This window comes from Canis lupus, chromosome 23, assembly GCF_048164855.1.
Source record: "Canis lupus baileyi chromosome 23, mCanLup2.hap1, whole genome shotgun sequence".
In the NCBI taxonomy this organism is placed as follows: domain Eukaryota; kingdom Metazoa; phylum Chordata; class Mammalia; order Carnivora; family Canidae; genus Canis; species Canis lupus.
Window position 1 is genome coordinate 22,102,835 of NC_132860.1, and position 16,682 is coordinate 22,119,516.

Genomic DNA, 16,682 nt, shown 5'->3' on the forward strand with positions numbered 1-16,682 from the left:
CCATACAACACTATTACAATATCATGACTGTATTACTTATGCTGTTTGTTTGTTCTCTTTGTACTTATAGATCTGATTCTGGTTTTTGTTTGTTTATTCATTTGTTTTTATTAACTTTTTTTATTTTAATTCCAATATAGTTAACATACAGAGTTACATTATTTTCAGGTGTGCAATATAGTGATTCAACAATTCTATACATTACTCAGTACTCACTACGATAATTGTAGACTTTAATCCTCATCACCTATTTCACTGGTTCCTCTACTCACTCCACCTTTGTTTATTCATTTGTTTTTTAGATTCCACGTATGAGTGCAATCATATGGTAATTGTCTTTTTCAGTCTGACTTAATTCACCTACCGTAATACTCTTTAGGTCCACCCATGTTATTGATTGCAAATGGCACAATCTCATCCTTTTTTATGGCTGTGTAATATACTATCACACACACACACACACACACACACACACACACACACTCCCCTTCCTCACCCCTTTGTCTATCAATGGGCACTTAGATTGCTAACCTTATCTTGGCTATTGTCACTAATGCTGCAATAAGCAGAGGGGTGCGTGTATCCTTTCAAATTAGTTTTTTCATTTTCACGGGGTAAATGCCCAGTGATTAATGGGTCATATGCTAATTCTATTTTTAGATTTTTTTTAAGAAATTCATAATATTTTCCACAGAGACTATACCAATTTACATCCCCCCACAGTGTATGAGGGTTGTTATCTCTGTACATCTTCACTGACACTTGTTATTTCTTGTCTTTTTGATTTCAGCCACCTGACAAGTGTGAGGTGATATCTCATTGTGGTTTTGATTTGCACTTCCTTGATGGTTAGTGATGGTGAGCATCTTTTCGTGTGTTCTTTGGCTATCTGTATGCCTTCTTTGGAAAAAATTTTATTCGGGTCCCATACCCATTTTTTAAATGATGTATTTATTCATTCATGAGAGAGAGAGGCAGAGACTTAGGCAGAAGGCAAAGCAGGCTCCATGCAAGGACCCCTAGGTGGGACTCGGATCCCAGAATCACGCCCTGAGCTGAAGGCAGATGCTCAACTGCTAGGTGTCCCCCATGCCCATTTTTTAATGGTATTGAATTGTGTAAGTTGTTTATATAGTTCAAATATTAACCTTATTGGATATGTCATTTTCAAATATCTTCTCTCATTCAGTAGGTTGCCTTTTTGTTTTGTTGTTTCCTTCACTGTGCAAATGGAAAAGCTTTTTATTTTGGTGTAGTCCCAATACAAGAGCAAAAATAAAGTATTGGGACTACACCAAAATAAAAAGCTTTTCCATTTGTCTTGTTTCTCTCGATTGAAGAGATATGTCTAGAAAAATGTTGTTAAGACCAATGTCAGAGAAATTATTGTTGGTATTCTCTTCTAGGATCTTAATGGTTTCAGGTGTCACATTTAGGTCTTTAGTCCATTTTGAGTTCATTTTTGTGTATGAACTCGGCGTAAGCAAGTGGCCCATTTTCACTCTTTTGTATGTAGCTGACCAGTTTTCCCAGCACTGTTTACTGAAGAGATTGAATTTCCCCATTGTATATTATTGCCTCCTTTGTCATAGATTAACTAACCATATAAGCATGAGTTTATTTCTTGGCTCTCTATTTTGTTCTTTGGATCTATGTGTCTGTCTTTGTGCCAATACCATATTTTGATTAATCAGGTTTGTGGTATATCTTGATATCTCATATTGTGAGACCTCTAGTTTTGTTTTTCTTTCTGAAGAGTGTTTTGGCTATTCAGGATCTTTTGAAGTTCTGTACAAATTTTAGGATTGTTATAGTTTTGTGAAAAATGTTGTTGGCATTTTGATAGGAATTACATTGAATTTGTTGAATGTTTTGGGTAGTATGGACATTGTAACAATATTCATGTTTCCAATTCATGAGCATGGAATGTCTTTCCATTTCTTTGTGTCATCTTCAATTTTTTTCCTCACAAGGTTTCTTAGTTTTCAGAGTACAGATTTTCATCTCTAAGGTTAAATTTATTTGTAGGTATTTTATTGTTTTTGGTGCTATTTTAAATGTTATTTTTTTTATTTCTCTTTCTGATAATTTGTTACTAGAGTATAGAAATGCTACCAATTTCTAGGGATTGATTTTGTACTCTATAATTTTACTGAATTAATTTATTATTTCTAGTGGCATTTTCCTGGAATGTTTAGAGCTTTCCATGTATAATATCATGCCATCTGCAAATAGTGACAGTTTAACTTCTTTTCCTATACGGATGTCTCTTATAGACCAATGGGTCTTAATGCAACAGAGTACCAAAGTTCATGGATAAATTTCAGTTATTACATTGCAACTAATCTTTAGAAAACTACCTTTGTTGATTTGAGATGTAGTATCAAAGAGGAATATCCACAATTAACTGAAAAAGGTATTAAAATCTCAACTCCTCCCTCTTACAAATATATATCTATGCAAAGTCAACTTTCTCCATAAATATCAAACAAAAAACTTATTTCAGGAGGTTGCATGCAGAAGTAGATATGAGAATCTAGTTGTCTATTAAGCCAGGGATTAAAATACATGCAAAAATATAAAATAATATGACCCTTCTTACTACTTTTGTTTTTAAAAATATATTATTTTTCATAAATAGTTTTGTGGTAATAGTTTTATTTCTATTTAAAAATTAATATGTAAAATTCAAAAATTTTTGTTTTAATTTTAAACGTATATAATATTTGTGGATGTGAACCATAAAAACAAAAGCACTTTAGAGTTTAAGTAAGATTTAATAGTGTAAATTGAATAGTAAGACCAATAGTTTTAAGAATTGCTGATCTAATACATACGAGTAAATTCAGCTATGTCAACCATTTCTATGAGGTCTTTATTGTCATGCATCTCTTTAAATTAAAATATAACTTATATAGAGTACAGTGCACAGATCTTAAGTATACCTATACTGACAGACCCAACTACAGGAGTGCAGTGACATGCAGTGACTTTCATTTGGTTCCCAGAGATAATCACAACTTCGCAGCATCATAGACTCCCTTGTACTTTTTTAAACTTTATTTAATAGAATTAGACAAGATATAGTCTCTTTTCTTGAATAATTCAATATCTATTTCATATGGGGGGCATTTATTTTTTTATTTAATAATAAATTTATTTTTATTGGTATTCAATTTGCCAACATACAGAATAACACCCAGTGCTCATCCTGTCAAGTGCCTCCCTCAGTGCCCACCACCCAGTCACCCCCACCCCCCCACCATCCTCCCCTTCCACCACCCTAGTTCGTTCCCAGAGTTAGGAGTCTTCCATGTTCTGTCTCCCTTTCTGATATTGCCTACCCATTTCTTCTCCCTTCCCTTCTATTTCCTTTCACTATTATTTATATTCCCCAAATGAATGTTTGTCCTTCTCCGATGGACTTATTTCACTCGGCATAATACCCTCCAGTTCCATCCACATCGAAGGAAATGGTGGGTACTTGTCATTTCTAATGGCTGAGGAATATTCCATTGTATAAACAGACCACAGCTTCTTTATCCATTCATCTTTCCATGGACACCAAGGCTCCTTCCACAGTTTGACTATAGTGGATATTGTTGCTATAAACATCGGGGTGCAGGTGTCCCGGCGTTTCATTGCATCTGTATCTTTTGGGGTAAATCCCCAGCAGTGCAATTGCTGGGTCGTAGGGGAGGTCTATTTTTAACTCTTTGAGGAACCTCCGCACAGTTTTCCAGAGTGGCTGCACCAGTTCACATTCCCACCAACAGTGCAAGAGGGTTCCCTTTGCTCTGCATCCTCTCCAACATTTGTGGTTTCCTGCCTTGTTAATTTTCCCCATTCTCACTGGTGTGAGGTGGTATCTCATTGTGGTTTTGATTTGTATTTCCCTGATGGCAAGTGATGCAGAGCATTTTCTCACGTGCATGTTGGCCATGTCTATGTCTTCCCCTGTGAGATTTCTGTTCATGACTTTTGCCCATTTCATGATTGGATTGTTTGTGTTTTGTTCTTGAGTTTAATAAGTTCTTTATAGATCTTGGAAACTAGCCCTTTATCTGATAGGTCATTTGCAAATATCTTCTCCCATTCTGTAGGTTGTCTTTTAGTTTTGTTGACTGTATCCTTTGCTGTGTAAAAGCATCTTATCTTGATGAAGTCCCAATAGTTCATTTTTACTTTTGTTTCTTTTGCCTTCATGGATGTATCTTGCAAGAAGTTACTCAAATTAATAAAATCATGAATGAGAAAGGAGAGATCACTACCAACACCAAGGAAATACAAACGATTTTAAAAACATATTATGAACAGCTATACGCCAATAAATTAGGCAATCTAGAAGAAATGGATGCAATTCTGGAAAGCCACAAATTACTAAAACTGGATCAGGAAGAAATAGAAAACCGGAACAGGCCAATAACCAGGGAGGAAATTGAAGCAGTCATCAAAAACCTCCCAAGACACAAAAGGCCAGGGCCAGATGGCTTCCCTGGGGAATTCTATCAATCGTTTAAAGAAGAAACCATACCTATTCTACTAAAGCTGTTTGGAAAGATAGAAAGAGATGGAATACTTCCAAATTCGTTCTATGAGGCCAGCATCACCTTAATTCCAAAACCAGACAAAGACCCCACCAAAAAGAATTATAGACCAATATCCCTGATGAACATGGATGCAAAAATTCTCAACAAGATACTAGCCAATAGGATCCAATAGTACATTAAGAAAATTATTCACCATGACCAAGCAGGATTTATTCTTGGGACACAAGACTGGTTCAACACTCGTAAAACAATCAGTGTGATTCATCATATCAGCAAGAGAAAAACCAAAAACCATATGATCCTCTCAATAGATGCAGAGAAAGCATTTGACAAAATACAGCATCCATTCCTGATCAAAACTCTTCAGAGTGTAGGGATAGAGGGAACATTCCTCAACATCTTAAAAGCCATCTACAAAAAACCCACAGCAAATATCATTCTCAATGGGGAAGCACTGGGAGCCTTTCCCCTAAGATCAGGAACAAGACAGGGATGTCCACTCTCACCACTGCTATTCAACATAGTACTGGAAGTCCTAGCCTCAGCAATCAGACAACAAAAAGACATTAAAGGCATTCCAATTGGCAAAGAAGAAGTCAAACTCTCCCTCTTCGCCGATGACATGATACTCTACTTAGAAAACCCAAAAGCCTCCTCCCCAAGATTGCTAGAACTCATACAGCAATTCGGCAGTGTGGCAGGGTACAAAATCAATGCCCAGAAGTAAGTGGCATTTCTATACACTAACAATGAGACTGAAGAAAGAGAAATTAAGGAGTCAATCTCATTTACAATTGCACCCAAAAGCATAAGATGCCTAGGAATAAACCTAACCAAAGAGGTAAAGGATCTATACCCTAAAAACTATAGAACACTTCTGAAAGAAATTGAGGAAGAAACAAAGAGATGGAAAAATATTCCATGCTCATGGATTGGCAGAATTAATATTGTGAAAATGTCAATATTACCCAGGGCAATAAAACATTTAAATCAAATTCTTATCTCAGGTCTGCTTCTGGGAGAACTCAGCATAGTATAGTGTGTTTTTACATCAGAATATAAATGAGAAACCACTTACCTGGAGACGCTCAGCATTTGTTTTATTTATTTATAAGATGTACTAATACTACTAAGTGGATAAAAGCAACTATGAACATCCACATTTTAGTGATGAAGTTCAAAGAGTTCATACAGATAATAGGTTGCCACAGTGGAATTTAAAATATGGTATGTTCTGATCCCCGAGCTAAAGTTTTTAACTGATGCACTATATTTCTTCATCTTAAACAACTGTTGGCTCTGAAGGAGAAAAATGAAATATTGATTTAGTCATAGTCATTTACTTTTCTCTAAATTTTTATAAAGAAAAATAGAAAAGATTGAACCACAAAATATATGAGTCATATAATAATTTTAGGAATTATGGATAACAGCATTGATTGTAGTATAAAAACTTAAAAGCATTTATATACAGACTACTTAGCTAATAGCAAGGTGGCATTTACATAAAGTACGAAAATAGGCCGAAATTAATCAGTGTAGATAAAAGTTAAGAGAGTGTAACTTTTATAGTATTTACTTGGAAGGGGCATGAATGGAGCAATTCAGATGCTGAGATAAAACACATATTGACCTTGCTTGTGTTCTTTTAATGATAATCAATCAAGCTGTTTAGTCATGATTTGTGTCTTCTGTGTGTGTTTGTTATACCTCACTTAAAATATTACTTTAAAAATAAGATAGCAATGTTTTATTTTTTTAGTTAATTTAATATTTGTGTCTCAAAAATTTTAGCTGATTGCAATAATGGGCTAGGTCATGCACTAATGGTGACATAAATTTATAGTGAAAATGTATTTTATAACTAAAAAATATATATAGAGAAGGAGCTTGGCATTGTACCATGCACTTTACATGTATTAAAATTTTATAGTCTCTTTCAAGACCAAGATTAAATCTAGATGAAAAGAGAATCATGTAAAGACACTTATAAAATTTTTTAGAAATCATTTTAGACATATATCTCAGTTGCTATGTCAATGAAGATGAGAATTTTTATCTCAAGTAAAAACCTATAATTCAACTTATTATTGCCAGAAGAATAGGTCAATTCTCAATAAAAGAAAGACCTGCTCTTCCCCAGCTTGTTGCAAATGAGTGAACCCAAACCTTTAACACTAGCTCAAACAAAATGAATAATATTAATTTAAAATAAACTTGCTTGATGAGAATAAAGTATGTTTTATTTTACACTTGGATTAGACAGATGAGCTGTATCATATCAGACATACATTATTTTTAAGCTTCAGAAGTTGATTTTACTGAGCAACATTTTAAATTATTCTCTTATCCTGTATTAAGGGTTCCAGAGTAACAAACATTTTTGTTTTAGTATTCACTACCCTGAGATTTCTAGCAAGCTAAAACATACTATACTGTTAATAGCAACTCATGGTCTGGATACACTTGATGATAAGCCTTACTCTCTGTAGTCTATCTCTCTGGCTGAAGTTGAACCCAATTCTACGTCTCCATATGTTAGACAGAATCTGGAGATAGAAATGAAACTTCTCAAGTGGCTACATGAGGCTTAGTGTGCTCTTAGACATAGTCCTGCAACTCCCAAAGTTCTTCCACACTACTAATATCTTCTGTAGAAGCTCCAAATTTAACACATCACAAGCTAGGTATTATGCTAATTGTGATATAAATTGTAAGTCAGTGACTGTTAAATTTAAAGTGAAGAAAAAGTACTTGTTCAATCAAAAGTGTTGATTTATAACTTGCACTATATTTCTGACATTAAACCAAATGCTACTGATAGAGACATGAATAAGTCATTAATCTTTTCATGGGATATTTGGTCTAGAGATCCAGATAGATGTACAATTGGTACATATGCTATGATATGAACTGCTGTATTGTGAAAATTAAGAAGGTTCTTTGATAATGCAAATGGAAGATGGACTGTGTCTAGGGCAAGACTGTACCTATCACTTAACCAGTTGATTAACAAAAAATATGAACTAATTAACAACACATTACACCTACAGATTACCCTGAATTCCTACAGTGTTGATACTTTCAATACATTTCAAAGTCTAGATTTGTGATATTAACAAAGAATTGACTGAAGGAAATCCAGTCCCTGCATTTATTTATACAATTTAACACTTATAAATTAGATGACTTAGAGAGTCCCCCGAGTAAGATGGGACTGAATAGCAGAATGGCTTTAAATGGATGAAGCCTCCTTGAAAAAAATGAGTGGTCTGGAATAACAGAATAAAAGGATTAAAAATGACTAAAAAATTATCTCAAACGTGACCATAGTCTTTTAGTTTTGATCATTGATAATTTTTTTAAGAATAATGTAGGGTAGCCTGGGTAGCTCAGCGGTTTAGCGCCTCCTTCAGCCAGGGCATGATCCTGGAGACCCCAGATCTAGTCCCACATCAGGCTAACCGGCATGGAGCCTGCTTCTCCCTCTACCTGTGTCTCTGCCTCTCTCTCTCTCTCTCTCTTACTCTCTCTCTCTCTGTCTCTCATGAATAAAAAATGAAATGTTTCTTTTTTAAAAAAAGGATAATGTAACCATGCATCAGCAAAATGAAAAGCAATCCTGATACTTTTAAAATTCATAATGTTAGCTATACATTTTACAAGCAGTGAAATTATGAGAGTGTATCACATCCCAATATAGATTACCTGAAATGTTTTGTTCACTTTGCTTCTTCAGTGCTCACTGTCCTAGTAACATCCCTCCTCATTCTGAAACCTGCCCTTTCATTCCTGCCCAATTTATCAACATGTAACCTATGGGAGTTATGTTACAAATATACAAACTCCAAAGTCATTTAATAATTCAGTGGTTAGATGCCCTGAGTTCAAAATATGAAAATTTTAATGTACTCTAACTATATATATTAATTGTTAAAGTTTTACCAAGTTATAAAGACCATTGTTTATGTTGATATTCATGTAAAGTTTTTTTCCTAGACATTCAGATTGCAATATTTTAATAGTCTCTTAACAGTGTACTATTCTCATGATTTTAATTCTTGCTATTTTGCATCCAAGTGCATTATTTAGTTTCTAACTAAGTGATACATGAAGGATATGGATCTTGGATAATGGTTGGTTATTTCAGAAAGGATTTCCCAAAATAAACATGATCAATGGGAATCCTTCCATGGGGATTTATAATGGGAAAAAAATATTCCAATGGATACTGAAATATCTTGAACTAATGAATATGATTAATTTGGACAATTAGTATTTCTTCCTTATGAACTGAGATCTGGATAAAGGCATTCTTAAACAAGAAATAAGAGAGTGAAATATGATAGAAAAAAGATAATGTGAAGCAAAAAGGCCTGAGGAAGTTCAGGTAGTATATTTCACTTGCCTTTCCCTTAGATCCCTTGAGACAATAAGCATCATAATGGTCCTCTTTTGCAATAAGATTTTTTCTTGAAACCCAAAGATTTCATATATAAAAAGATTTCATATATTTTCTTAAAACCCAAAGATTTCATATATTTCATACCTGTTGGCATTTTTTTAAATTTCACTTGTTGCCACCAATTTGATTTATTAACTGAAAATATGCCACAGTGCTCTTTTTTGATAGTATTTCTGCCTTGCATAATGATTGGAAAATATAAGGATAAATATATGAGTAAACTACCTAAGTGAGCCCCTTCTCCATGTTAGTTGCCCTTGATATTCAGCTTAAGAGCCTTATAGAAGCCCTGCCTGAGCTCCTTGTTTTTGAATGCATACACTATGGGATTGAGGGCAGGAGGAATAACATTGTGTAGTACATTAAGCAGAACTGGGATGAGGGGAAGAGTCATTGTTGCACTGTGGGTAATAGAAATGACAACAATGACAGTGTAAAAGAATAAAATTAGGATGAGATGGGAAGTACAGGTACTTAGGGCTTTGGATGCAGCTTCTGCTGAATTCAGCTTCAGCACTGAGTGGAGTATCAAAGCATATGATAAAAAAATCAAACCCAGGTCACTCCCCATCAGTGTCCAGGCAAGAAATAGCTGGTAGATGCTGTTGATGGTTCTGTCATCACAGGATAACCTAGTGACTCCAAGATTAGAGCATAGGCAATGCTCAATTTGGTTCTTGGAACAGTAGTGCCTCTCAGCGGCCAACACTGGCACTGGGATGGTAGCCAGACTGTTTCTGAGTGCCATAAACACAGTTGCCTTGGCGACAAAAGAATCAGTAACTATTGATGGATAGCGTAGTGGTTGGCAAATGGCTACATATCTGTCTATAGCCATGCAGACAAAGATACCTGACTCCATGAGTACAAAACAATGTATGACATACATCTGAGCAAAGCATTCAGGGAGACCAATGGCCTTTGCACTGAACCATAAGATGGCCAAAATCTTGGGCATGATGGTGGTAGCCAGTCCCATGTCTACCACAGCCAGGATCCCCAAAAAATAGTACATAGGCTGGTGCAGTGTGGCCTCTTGTTTGATGATGATCAGGATAAGGATGTTGGCAGTGAGAGCTAAGAGGTAAAGTAGTGCCAGGGGCAGGGAGAGCCAGTGCTGCCAGGTGTGAATGCCTGGGAATCCCATCAGAATGAACTCAGAGACTTGGGACTTCGAGATGTTGGAATGTCCAAGATCCTGGAGCATCCTTCACTAAGAGAAAAAAAAGTATTTGAAGTTACTATTCTTAATAATCTCTCTGACATTATTTGGTTAATGATATTGAAGTGTAAGATTTTCATCTTCATTTTTCTTATTCTGCTACAGACATTTATTAGACATTTCTAGTGGCAGGAATCATGATGTTCCATAAGACAAGTCATATTATTTCTACCTTGTCATAATTGAGAAAGAGAACATTGGAGTTATTAGAAACTTGGTCATTACTTTCCATCTTGTACAAGTCATGGAGGGAACAAGATGAAAGCAATCTGATACTATAGCCTGGTCTCTTAAGCTTAGTTTTGATAAAGAGTTGTATTTTTTTTTAGCAACTAAAGGTATAGATTCAGAGTAGAGATTCTTATGCAGGGAAATATTTTTATAACAGATTAGATGATAGGATATAAGAATATCCCTTTTGTAAAAATTCAAGTATTCAAGAATTTGTGAAATACTCATGAATGTTAGATAATTGTCATTAAAACATATGACATAATTTAGTACATCCATTTTTAAATTGGAGAACTGATGTCCAAAAATGCTAATGGACTGTCTAATGCCAACTTACTCTAAAAGATAGAAATATACCTAGAAACTTCCAGTATTTCTGAGTCCAGTTGATTCTGGTTTTGTGTATCATTCTTCCACTAGGACATACTTTGCCTCATAAAGCAGTTCAGCTGGTCACACAGTAATGAATAAAACAGATATGAAAAAAATCAAGTTAAAATAAATGATTTGACAGAAGTGTTGTTATAATCAAATTACACTATAACCAAGACATTTTTCATCATTTATTAATATTTTAATAAAAAGCTGAAAGAAGATTTTCATTATCTGTTTCTACTAAATATCCTCTATTTGTTTTCAATATTTCAAATAATAAGGGCATAATATAAACACACAATAATTAATGTTGATAAAGACTAGTGGATATACTAATCTTAAACTATGTAATAACATTCCATATACTTAAATAAAGATAAATTGAGAAGTTATATATTTGTATTCCACTATTGTTTTCATAGCTTCTAAGGTTCAAACATTTTTTTTAATATCTTGCTTTGTTTTTTAACTTTAGTTTTGGAACTATTTCTCAAATTTCATTCAATGTTTGACTATTAATTTACACTTAATGAATAGGCTTTAGAAGGCTAACTTGAAATTCCAGGTGATGAGTGAGTATCATCAATTGGTATCATTTACTTTGGGAGCTTCAATAGGGACCTCTGCTTCAATGCAGATATTCTTAGTTCAGTGTTATATGTCTTTTCTCAGGGACTCTCCATTTGTTCAGAAAATAATCCACCAACCTGTTTCCTCCAGGAATATTGTTAGTGTTCTTGGAGTTGAAGAACACTGGAATTTCTCACCTTTATTATGAATATTGGATTCGTCCTTCTCATTTTTTATAATGCTTCATTCTCAGCCTTTATCACATCATATATATGCATTTATAGCACGGTATTTGTGCCACGGATCCAAGATAGTCGGAGGCAACGAAATGAAGAAAGACTTGGTGTCTCCCTGAATTTTAATATAGGGGACAGGGGGACTGAGAATCCGACTCGGACTCAGACCAGACTCAGGTTTGGACCCCGAGGTTTTGCCTCCCCCAGTTTTTTATTAAGAGAGCTAACAGATAGGCCTAGGAATGATTAACTTGGGAAGCAGAGAAAATCATGTTTACTTCAAAAGGTAAAATAGGCTATTGACTCAAGGAGGGGGAGCAGAGGAGCTGTATCTGGAGAACAATGTGGTCTAGACTCAGTGTGCTGACTCAGAACCTCTCATATCTCCAGGGTCCCTAGAACTAAGAGATTCAGTTCTCAGATAGGCTCTGCAGCTGGTTCTCCACATATTTGTTAAAGTTCCTTCCCAAAATAAGCTTCTAGTCATCATTAGAAAATAGTTAATATTGTTAAAGATAGTGAATGGATCAGATTTACCAAGTTGTTCTTTTTTTTTCTTTTTAGTTTGCCATGGGCAAGTTTATTACATGATTAAAGTTCAAATAAAAAAATAATAACAGGGATCCCTGGGTGGCGCAGCGGTTTGGCGCCTGCCTTTGGCCCAGGGCGTGATCCTGGAGACCCAGGATCGAATCCCACATCGGGCTCCCGGTGCATGGGGCCTGCTTCTCCCTCTGCTTATGTCTCTGCCTCTCTCTCTCTCTCTCTCTCTCTCTATCATTAAAAAAAAAATAAAATAATAATAATAACAATATCTAGGAAGCTAGAGCCAGAGTCTGAGAGTGCTGTTTCCCTGTTCCCTGCCTTCCTAGCCAAGTCTAACTCTATTAACTTAATTGATTCGATCAAATTCCTCATCAAGACTCGCTTCTGTGCCCCTTCTGTGCTACCTATATCTTTATTCTCACAAAGAATGAAAGAGAGATGTCTGGGTAGCTCAGCAGTTGAGCATCTGCTTGTGGCTCAAGGTGTGATCCCCATGAAGGGATCCAGTCCTGTATATGGTTCCATGAGAGGAGCCTGCTTCTCCCACTGTGTATGTCTCTGCCTCTCTTTCTGTGTCTCATGAATAAATAAATAAAGTCTTAAAAAAAAACAAAGAATGAAAGATTAGATACTTCAGAAAGCAACACTTTTGGAAATAGCAATGCAACACAAGGCAAACTAATTAATAAGAAAGTTCCTTGAAGATCATTCTGGTGTCATCACAGACTCATGCCGGGGTAGATAGAAACTGCAACTAAACTAACTTTTGGAAATCAGGAAATCTTTCAAAAGGGAAGCAAAACTCTTGAACATGAAGCATGATTAGGATTGTTCCAGATCAGTGATTTGTTCCATTGATGTTTGCTCTTTCTTAGATCACTCTAGTAATATTAGCTTTGTGATTTGGCAACCCTATATTGTGTGTCCTTCCACCACCAAATCCAGCTTCAATTATTATCTTCTTCAGAAGGACTCAACTCACTCTCAGAAAGGACAGAGAACCATTCCTTAAATCTTCTTAGTATGACATAATTGGAAAAGTGGCCAACTTTATGGGTAAGGAATACGATTTCTGATGGACCAATCTCTTTTCTGTATTCTAACATCATGGTATTGTAAAAACCTACTGATGTTCTTGAATCAGCCACAGTTTAACCAAACCCTTGATATTTGGACATATTGTATTGATACTTGTATTTGCAGTGTCTAGCAAGTTTTCATGCACATATTAGATATCAACAGATGTTTTTGAGTGAGTAAAAAGTTAATGTAAAAATGAATTAAATTTTCTAACAGACTTCAAGAATTATTATGCTGTTGTCGAAATATTATTTTTTGCAAAGCATAAAAGAAACCACAAGAAGAAATAGAACTATGATGTCTACTTCATGCAACAGAAACTTAAAATCATAAAAAAATGTCTTTCATAAAATAGATAAAACAAAGAAAACCCCAAAAAAGCAAAGAAAAATAATGCAGAGAAAAAAATACATTTTGGATTAGACAAAAAAGGTCAATTAAATAAATCGTGCTATTAATTGGTCATATTACATAATGATTATTATATACACATACGTTTTACATATTTAAAAATATGCAAATAAAACAATAAGTTATGCACAGATATTTTCAGGAAACAAAATACATACTAACATATCAGACACATAAACAAATTTGGAAGGAAGTATCAATGTCAGACAAAATAGAAAATAAAAACATAAATTTTGGATAAAAATCGCCTTTGAGAAACAATAGATGACATGGTTGTAGTGTACAATTAAAGTTAATCGTACCAGATTATGTCATCATCAGGTTTAACACATTTTTCCACAACAGAAAAGACTGAAATTATCTTTTTCACTTTATTAGCACATGCGGAAATTCTTTTAAAAAGGAATTTGCTTAAATATTTCTCAACTTATTAGCTGTTTTAAAGATCTAATTTGCCTATTTGAGAAAAATACAATGAATGGGAGAGAGGGGCAAAGGGTGAGGGAAAAGCAGTCTCCCTGCTGAGCAGAGAGCCAAGATGGGCTCCATCCCCGGACCCTGGGATCATGACTTGAGCCAAAGGCAGATGCTTGTCTGACTGAGCCACCCAGGGGCCTCATTAGCTGATTTTCAATTTACCGTTTGACAACAATGCTGTGGACTAAAAGCTAATCATTGAAAGGCTAACAAAGGCCTTGTAATTTGTAGAATTGACAGAAGAATAATATGAGTTTACAATATAAGACTGTTTCCTTACATACCAGTATTGTTGTCAAGTTTCTTTCTATCAAACTTATAAATTCTACTTCATGTTTGCCTACATTGTATTTTTGGCTTTTTTGGGGGGAAATTATTAAGGAATGGAACTGTTACAATTCATATATATGTATATATACATGTATGTTTACAAACATATAAATGATTACTATGAAAACAAGATAGACTTTGAAATATGTTATTGTAAGTATTTCACTAAGGTATACAAATTGTTAAAGTTGTTGAAAAAATAGGGTCATTCCCCATTTCCCTCTTGCAATATTTTTGATCAGTAAATTCTTGATTCTATGTGTTTATGCAACTGAAGAAAATAGAAAAATTAGGGAATGCTAAATATTCATAAATTGAAAATAGGAAGAATGTCTGAGATTACATGGGCTCCATTCTTTTTTTTTTCGGGGGGGCTCCATTCTTAAGAATATATTGCCTACATGTGAGACAGATATCCTAGTTATGTTCTTCATGTTTCTTTTTGATAGTTCTAGTGTTGATTACTAAAACTGGTTTTATTGTTATGAGATATTATGGTAATCTTCAATACATTTTCAAAACTCTCAAAAATCCAGATTAACACCAAGTAATAGAGTTAATGACAAATTATTTCAAGCTTTTTCCAAAATAAATGTAAATGATTTAAATATAATTTAATTTTTCTGCAAGAAAAATTGACTTACGGGTGGACAGATGCATTGAATTAGTTACATTAACAAAGGAATATCACCACTTATAAAGTACAGTTCTATATGGTCTGTGGTTTATTTTCTTTTTCAATCCCCATAAAGAGTAAGTTTGTTTTCTCACTAGATTGTCCTCAATGTAAATTCATGTTCTTCTTTCAATATGACAGTGGGTTCCTCCACGTAGGTTTTGTTATCTAGAATGAAAGGAACACAGTCACAAATAAATATATCTAGAAGTGAAGCAAGTAAATTAAGTTCTCATTGTGGGACAATAGGAGGGCAGCTAAAAAGCAAGTGTTTTGACCAGAGCTGAGAACTATTCTGTAGCTATTCTATTTTTTCTTGTGACAAGGGTGATTACCATGAGACTTCCAGAACCAATAATTCCTATTTGTTTAGGAAAATAACATAGATATTCATAATCATGATGGAAAGTTACACTAAATTGTAATCTGAGAATTGGGGAAATAACAATTTTCAAGAAAACCCAATCTTAGGGTGCCTGGGTGGCTCAATCAGTTAAATGCCTGCCTTCAGCACAGGTCATGATACAAGGGTCCTGGGATCAAGCCCCATGTGGGGCTCTCTACTCAACAGAGACCCTGCTTCTCTTTCTCCCTCTACCTTCCTCTTTCTTTCTCTCTGTCAAAAAATAAATAAAATCTTTAAAAAAATGGAAACCCGATCTTTTATAAAACTTCTGCCTTCAAATGGATGTATGGAAGCTTCTGAGAATATAAAAATCAATTCATGTGCACCCAAATCCTCTTTCCTCTTTAACAAAGCTTCTCTCCAATTCAACTTAGAACTAACAACAACAACAAAAATCTTACTACTTTCACCTTTTAATATTCTTTTAATACCTCAGTTTCTGGACAGCAAAATAGTAGGTTGAATGCCATCTGGTCCAGGAGTTAAGGGTATTGGTAAAAACAGCACAATTCTACAATATATGTACATGCACAGTCCTAAACCTCTAAATCCCTTGATATCTATATTACTGACTGAATCTTTAAAGAAAAATGTCTATTATATATCCCAAGGGGGCTATTATACAACATCAGAGACACAGATGCTGATATGAGACTCTAGTCACCCTGAGGAGGAAGATGAGTGGAAACTTTACATTCTTGTCATGTGTAAGATGATAGATACATAAATAATACTTTTCTATGCATGTATCTATATCTGTTTGCTATGTATGAGAATTACATATGGAGAGGATCAGAATAAATACAGCCACATTTAATTAATGAATGCTACCAATTTTAATATTGATTGAGGAGTTGTGGTTGTTTGTCAGGCCAGTAGGACAGGAGTTGAAAGTACTTAAAATTTATCATAATGGTGCAATCCCTCTCATACACATTCATTCACATGTTTCTTTATTTGATTTAAAAAAATAAGATTGATGATAATTTCATGGAATTGTAGAAATTCATTAAAAGTTTGGGTTAATTAAGCTGATACATTGTTAGGAATATGTAGGCACCAAAGTGTTTTTTTTAAGATTTATTTATTTCTTTATTTGAGAGAAAC

At 34.6% G+C, this 16,682-nt stretch overlaps 1 protein-coding gene across 3 annotated transcripts; it reads right to left on the reverse strand.

The window, feature by feature from the left end:
• Positions 1-5,428: 5,428 nt before the first annotated feature.
• On the reverse strand, positions 5,429-10,917 carry LOC140615463 (olfactory receptor 56B2-like). 3 transcript variants are annotated; one of them, XM_072795326.1, is made up of 4 exons: positions 10,826-10,917; positions 9,571-10,228; positions 9,100-9,188; positions 5,429-5,849 (listed from the first exon to the last, which is right to left on the reverse strand). In XM_072795326.1, exons 2-3 carry the CDS (start codon positions 10,220-10,222, stop codon positions 9,121-9,123), a joined length of 720 nt encoding a protein of 239 aa, XP_072651427.1. In that variant the 5' UTR covers positions 10,223-10,228; positions 10,826-10,917; the 3' UTR covers positions 5,429-5,849; positions 9,100-9,120. The 3 variants fall into 3 exon arrangements, with proteins under 3 accessions (XP_072651427.1, XP_072651428.1, XP_072651426.1); XM_072795327.1 differs by lacking the exon at positions 9,100-9,188; XM_072795325.1 differs by lacking the exons at positions 5,429-5,849; positions 9,100-9,188 and having other exon boundaries at positions 9,199-10,228.
• Positions 10,918-16,682: the final 5,765 nt, after the last annotated feature.